The sequence below is a fragment of the Etheostoma spectabile genome, chromosome 11 (assembly GCF_008692095.1).
Source record: "Etheostoma spectabile isolate EspeVRDwgs_2016 chromosome 11, UIUC_Espe_1.0, whole genome shotgun sequence".
Taxonomy (NCBI): Eukaryota; Metazoa; Chordata; class Actinopteri; order Perciformes; family Percidae; genus Etheostoma; species Etheostoma spectabile.
The window spans coordinates 17,329,960-17,337,609 of NC_045743.1; the positions used below are offsets into that span (position 1 = coordinate 17,329,960).

Consider the following 7,650-nt stretch of genomic DNA (forward strand, 5'->3'; position numbering starts at 1 on the left):
TTAGAGGAAGAAAACTGCACTACTGGAAGAGTCACATGGCTCAAATCAACCTTTTGTAGGATGTTAGGAAACAGGAGCAAATCCTTCTAAAATAAATTAACATGGACATGCTCTCTAAATTCAGCCTGTTTTGATTTCCACATTCAATTAGATTCTTTAAAATGTGCTGTAATCAGATTCTGTATTTCTATCACAACCCCTTCTCAATTCAACTTTCACAGCACATTAGAGTAATCGTAATGACATAAAAACAACTGCAACTTTGTCTTCCAAGTCATAATGCCATGTGTAAATGTTTGACTTCATCTCTGGAACCTGATTCCACCGTGAGAAAGAACCACCCACTGTGCAAACAACAGTCCCATATTAAACCAACACTACTTTTATTATTAATGGAGATAAAAATGCATTCCTATGCTGTGGCTGTATCATTACACCTTAAAAGACCTCCCAATGTTTTTTGCCACAGGACATGAATGTCAGTGTCATTAAAGAGATGTCCCTTGATAGTTAATTGCTCTGATGACATGCCTCTCTGTAACATAGGATCCATGACACATGACAGGGATTTAAGCCCAGCTGGCCTCTGTGTGACCTCATGATCACGGCTCACTTCAATACTGAACAAGCTATTAAACGCCCAAATAAATGAGCAATTGCTTCCATAACCAATTGATTGATAAGCCCATCCCCAACATTAAAGCCAACCAATAGCAGTCATTTATGTAATACCCTTATCAATGAAGCCAAGGGGGGGGCAAAGCACAGAGCCAAACCCTTTGAAGTAAAGGGAAAGAAGGCGGAGAGGAGGCTTGTCTTCCTGCCTTCCTTCATCCTGGTGAACCAGACATGTGATTAGCATTGCTGTCTGCTACTTAGTTTGCCCTGCAGTCAGCCTGCTCTGCCTTCAGAGGATAAACCGCCTGCATACTACTGTCACCCCCTAAGGTACGTTATCTCTACATACACTGATCTCCATGGGATGTTAAGAGAAAGAAAAATGATGCCAATGCCTACACATGTTGGCATCTTAGAAGTTAATTTTAATCATGTTGTTATGTCTTTTTTGAGATTTGTGCTACTTAAACTGTTGGTGTGTGACAGAGAGCTCATTACATATTGGGCCAGAACCATGTTCAAAAGTGTTTCAACTTATTAAAAACACAATTCATGTATTTAGTCAAACACCAACTTTCTTAAATCTACTAAAATTGTAGCCAAGATTGCCACACATAAGAGCATGCAGTGGTTTGTAAGGGGAAAATGTTTTAAAAAACAAAATAATTCATCTTTACTGTTCTTTTAGTTAGTTATAATTATTCCAGGTTTGTGTCTCCCCACACCTGCACACCTGTTATCAAGCAGAACCTTCCTTATGCAAACAAGGAGTTCTTCAGGGTGCACCTGTTGAGTTGTGTGTATCGACAGGTCATTTAACACAGGAACTCCTTTGTAGAGAATGCTATACAACTAAGATTTCATTAGCTAAGGTATAAAAATGTAACTACCATGGGGAATATTCATTAAAATTAAAGTCTATGTTTTCGTAATCTCCCTTTAATACAACAGTAAGATACCAAGCAACTCACACCCTCTAAGCAAATTCACAAAGCTTCTGTATACTGCTCGGGTTTTCAAGGGTAAATATTTAAATGTGGGAAAGTTGTAAGCACTATTTTCTACTGTTGTACAATGTTCTACTCAGGTTGTTCCATTTAGATGGGACCTGTTTCTCATGTTTGCATGGTTGTTTTTACCATTACTGCCCAGTTGCATGAGCATGAATTAGATTAGGCTACCCAGGCGTTTAAGACATTTTTACATCTGGTAAACAAGACAATTACGTGACGTTCCTGTGCATTCCTTTACTGATTATGTGAGAGCTTAAGTGCAATTTGGTGGTATTAGTTATGTGTCTACATGTGCTCTTTCAGCTTGAGTGGAGTCAATTCATCCTCTGAAACCGAGGCATTATGAAGCCGGACCATGTGAAATAATTTGGCCAGGCTCCATTTAACAGAGACTTGATTAAAATTGCTCAGCAATGTGATGGTTTAACTGTGCCAAACCTTCCCAGATCACAGGACCGACGCATGTGGCACAGAGATTTAAAGCACCTAATCTAAACCAGTGCGTCATATAACTGACCCGTGATCAATTTTATTATTACGGGCCGATTTGTTTGGAGAAAACAGCAGTTGAAAATACTGAAAGCAGTTTTCTCAAAAATTTAAGGTTTAGGCATCGGCTCATGACTTGTCTCGCAATGCCAGACCTTCCTTCACAGGGCTGTGGACGAGGACAGGGAACCAGGTGGAAAACATCAGGTGATCACAAGAGAGGGAAGACACAGGAAGTAAAACTAAAGGCGAGACAAGACAACAACCAGACTTCAGAATAAAACAGGAAGCAGAACATGCAGACACTCAGGGGAACAGGAGACAGGACCAACAACACAAGGCTGGGGAGAAAGATTTAAACACAAGACAGGACCAAAAGAGGAAAAGAAATCAAAGCAAATCCCCCCCAAACCACCACAAAATATTACTTATATTTCAGTTGCTTTGCTGATGAGCTACCTGCAATTTACTTTTTTGCAAAGACCATGGATTTTGTCCCCCATTTCTCACAGTGGCTTTGCATTAGGAAAGGATTGCTTTCAATAGAAATACCATTATAATAGTAAAAATCTGAACATATCCCATAAGGAATAAGCAATGGGTGTAAACGGGGGCCTCTTTTGAGGCATTTGATTAGGTGTTGGTAGATTGTCTAGCTGCAATGTTGAAGGTCAAAGGGCAGTGAAACATATTAACTCAGAAAGCTGTTTGTGATATGCATTCTCCATGATCCCAGTGATGCGTTCAGTGACATTCACATGCAAACATGCTTAAAATCTATTTCCAACCTTTTGTCACACAGCCTTGTACCGTGAACACAACATGACTTTCCCTGACCAACTGATTAACTCTCATGGCAAGTTGTGAAGTTCAGCACCTAATGGTGCATTGAATGGTTGGCAGTGCAACGCTGATCAATTATTTGGGGGAGGGAGTAATGCCAGTGACCTCATTTTAAGTCAATAGTTTTCTTGCACAGCAGTTCCTCTATTAATGCTGACTAATAACTTGCAAACAGCTTACTGTATTTTTATTATTATCCAACTGTAGCCCAGCACAGGACCGCCTGCCAGCCCACGGGCATCAAACTCCTAATCATGCTTGGCACTACAACAGGCAAGAAGCTGGATCTCTCCAAGCTCACGGACGAGGAGGCCAAGCACGTCTGGGAAGTCGTCCAGCGGGACTTCGACCTGAGGAAGAAGGAGGAGGACAGACTCGGGTAAGTTAAAAAGATCTCATTCTCAACAACCCCACAGAAGCCAACGCTTGCTTCAGGATTAGCCTCACTATAGATCCCCTTTAGAGTATAGGGATCGCATTTTATAAAACACTAGTAGTTAATCATTTATTGCTTAAAATTGTCTCTAGTCTACATTTAAATCAAGATATTTTTGTCCATTACTGAGTTTAAACTCTGTCCCTATTATCCAGAACAAACAATTAATCATACTATATTACACTTCATGTTAAATATAAAATTATAAATCTTTTACATCATATATCTCAGCTGTGACTCGTGTGTAGTGCAGTATTTCCCTCTGTAATTAGTTTTAACATGTTGTAGCCATTGGGGCTGTGCCAGTTTAAACATGTCTAAATTCTGCTTTTTTTCTTTCTGTGAAATCAGGATAATAAATAAAAGATTAGCATGATTTTTTACAGAAGTCAAAATATTTATACAGTGTCCTCCAACTGTTAACAAGCCGGTTAAACATGGCCTGCTACACAGCATGTAAACATGCCAATGAATGCATGAATGCATCCTAGCGTTAGCATTTGGCTTAAAGCTGTGCCTATATGTCTCATACAGTCTCATAGAGTGGCTGCCTTGGCTGTAGACTGGTTATTTATTTTAAGGTTAATAAATTACCCATCAGCACCTCCTCAACAGTGGTTCATCTTAGCTCACCTTGCTGCAGTAATGTACAATTGTACTCCAGGACCTTATGATATTTACTGTTGGGTGTGGTTACAGACGACAAAGAAGACCTCAGCTTAAAACCTTCGACCAGAGAGGATAGTGTGCACTTTCACTTTTACTTTAGCTGAACAAGTATGGGATGAGAGCAGAAAATGGTTGTGGCCGTTCCCCCCCACCCCTGGCATGAAATTTTGAATCCTAGGATGGTGACAGACGTTTTTGTCTGGACCAAGAGGAACTCATTTCATTGGTTGTACGACTTCATCTTTCTATCTTTTCTCTTACTTACTTACTTACTTCAATATCCTCACAAAAGGCGTTTTAGTATAATAATCCTTGCAAAATAAGTTTCAGCAGGATCTTGGATTGGGATATCACAGTAGGCTGCCGTAAAAAAGAAGCCATTGGGACGACCAATGAAAAAAGTTGTGTAGGCACAAAGTCATCTCGAATGAAAAAGTCAAACTTAACCTACTAACTTACTTCAATATCATCATGAAAGGTGTTTTAGTAGGAGCTTCATCCTCAGCAGGATCTTGGATTGGGATATCACAGTAGGCAGCCGTAAAAACAGAAGAAGAAGCCGTTGGGACAACCGATGAAAAAAGTTGGGGGTGCTGTCCAGCCAAAACACCCTGTTGCCATCCTAGGATTGCAAAGTCACACTGACAGGAGGCTGCGGTCCATCAGCACCAAAACCTCACGCTACAAGAACAGGTTCTTCCCGAATGTGGCAAGGCCTCCGACCCCCACTGACAGACTCTTGACCCCATAGTCCCTACATGTCACATTAACACACATCCTGGACTAGTATTCCTGGCCAATGCACACACATTATATGCTGGGAACATTTGTACACCCGCCTGATCAATTTGCACACGCTGCACAAGCCATACGTCCTTCTTTTCCTTCCTAAAACTGTTATTTTGCACATATTTGTAGATATACAAATATGTGCAAAATAACAGTTTTAAATGCTACCGTCAAGAACGTAAATACAGAATAGATGATAAAGTATGTAAAAATACACTATACAAATATGTCCAAAATAACAGTTTAGGAAGGAAAAGAAGGATGTATGATTTGTAATCTGTTCTGTATTTACGTTCTTGACTGTAGCATTACTTAGCTTTAGTTTTTATTCCCTTTTCAACATGTTTATTGTTCACTGTATGGACCATATGCATCAAGGCAAAGTCCTTGTGAGTGCAAACTTACTTGCCAATAAAGTTGACTTTGGTATTGAATCATGGTTACTGTTAGCCTCTGGTCATAAGAAAACCCCCTGACTACATCGAATTGAGGGGTGGTGTGTTTTATTGCTTATGAAGTCAGCATTTATGATTTCTTCATTCAAAACTTAGATCAAGTTATGTCAAAAATCTCACTTGAATGGAAACCCTGTCCAGTATTAGTTTCCTATGATGGTTCACTGCCCGTTATGTCATGACCATGTCAGCTTGACAAAGACGGGGCCCTCACATATCACAGAGAGCCAGTAGTCACATGTCTTGTCTTCAAAGCCTGTTATGCTAGATAATTGGTTTTCTCCTGGATGTTTTTACAGGGAAAAAAAGGCTGACCTTATTTGATTTCAATTGTATACCAGTGGAAATACTAACTCTGTTGAGCTTCTCCAACAGACGATTCAGTCATTTGCTCCTGACTCACTGAGCTACTGCTCACATGTCTCCTTGGCAATCGGGACTGATGGATGGTTAAGATATCAGGCTGTTGGAGGAAGATGTTTAGAGGGGATTTCCTCCCCTGCTTGGATGTGGGATGACCTCTCCTCAGCAGCAGTAGTCTAGTATAGTAAGGGTAGTCCTCAAAATGTAGAGATGTTCAGTGGCACATTGCAAAAGGAAGGTTTACACCTGCTATGCATCTTAAATTTGTCCTTCTTTGTATGCTAAGCTAATACACAGATTCACTCAACTACACACCTATTAAGTTTAGTTTTTGCGTCTTGTACAGTCGACAAAATATGTCCACAGACAGAAATGTAAACATTGAGCAAAATTTTAAAGTGTACCTTTAAAACAAACCTTATTGTCCAGATATAAGAGAAGCTACGTCATTAAACAGCGACCTGTTGCGTTGCACCTTTTACGTTGTTTTGCTAAGCTCCTGTTTACTTGCCTCCAGTGTGACTGTTGGTTACTTGTGTCCTCAGTTGTGTTGTTTTTTGGATTATGAAATAGTAGTCGTACAACTGGGCTTTTGTTAACTATGTCAACTTAAAAATTTACATGTCAGTGTTGCTTTTACAGCATGTTGACCCCAAACAACTGTCGTTTCCTGCACAGTTTACTTGTGTGTGTGTGTGTGTGTGTGTGTGTGTGTGTGTGTGTGTGTGTGTGTGTGTGTGTGTGTGTGTGTAAAGCGAGAAGATGACCATGTATGGGAACACTCAGTTCCTTTGGTCTTCCTAGCTGTCTGTGTCTAAGTGAACGTCTGGCTGCCGCACCCGGATTCCTCAGCTTTGCTGGTTGAACACAAACGCTGCAGTAGCTGCTTTTAATCAAATACCGAGCAAAAGGGAGGATTTTGAAGACAAACTGAAGTGTGTTAACTGGTAAAACGGCTTAGAAAATGCACATAGTCACGTCTCCTTTTTATAATGTAAAGCTTTTTTGTGACTTTTCAGCATGGAAGACAAGGAGAAAGAGAAAGCAATCTAATTTATATTGTATATTGCAGTTATTTCTGAGTGCTGTTGGGCGTTATCTAACAACCCATTACTTTTTTATATGTAAATATATGTAAGTTCTCACTTTATACAGTAGATGCCCGGTCGAGTATTCTTATAAACAAAGATTGTGTTTACATATGATGCTGCTCACATACACAGACACACACACACACACACACACTTTAGTCCAAGTGCTGCGTCCTAAATTCCTCTGCACCTGATAAAGAGCCAACCTGGGCGGGAGCATACCACAGTGCTGCATGTCCTTGTGAAACAGTACATTAAAAGGGACCTATCATGCTTTTTCTTAATTTCCTGTCTTATGTATTGTTACATATATACTGTATATATGTTGAATTCTTTACGTGGTAATCTGCTCCAGGCCTGCCACTGCAGTGTTTCCATACACTGCTACATGTAGCTACATGCTAGCGTAAGGAAACCTGCAATCTGCAATCTTTGAATCTTGTAGATGTTTGTTTTCCCCAGGTACAGATCTAATTCCTGCTGGAATATGTTCAGTTGTGTAGTTCGGGGTTTAGAAGCCTTTTATTTGTGATTTTTTTTCACAGTAAAATACAGTACAAACAGCGCAAATACTTGCAGGGTGCTAAACCTAGTCACCTTCTCGCTATGAGATTAAGGTCCAGTGATTATGTTGCAGACATTCCCACTATTAAATCTTCAGATGGTAATATTAGAACTAACCCTGTCGAAATATATAAATCCTTTTAGACATTTTATTCCAATCTGAATGAACCTGAGGTAACTTTGGATAAGTCTCACTGTGACAGCTAGTTAAATCTGCCTGACTTGCCTCAGTTATCAGCAGAGGAATCAGATAGCCTAGACAGATTGATTGCTACTGAGGAATTAAGAGTTTAAAAGTTTAAATATTTAGGCATTGAGGT

General features: G+C 39.9%; 1 protein-coding gene across 3 annotated transcripts in view; it reads left to right on the forward strand.

The window, feature by feature from the left end:
* The first annotated feature begins 779 nt into the window (after positions 1–779).
* The window catches only part of mlphb (melanophilin b), a 49,416-nt gene continuing 42,545 nt past the window's right edge, over positions 780–7,650 (forward strand). The window contains exons 1-2 of one of the 3 annotated variants that reach the window (XM_032530365.1): positions 780–948; positions 3,171–3,342. In XM_032530365.1, coding sequence (XP_032386256.1) covers positions 3,218–3,342 — 125 coding nt within the window. In that variant the 5' untranslated portion in view covers positions 780–948; positions 3,171–3,217. The remainder of the gene's footprint in view (positions 949–3,170; positions 3,343–7,650) is intronic. The other 2 variants (XM_032530367.1, XM_032530366.1) reach the window with 2 other exon arrangements.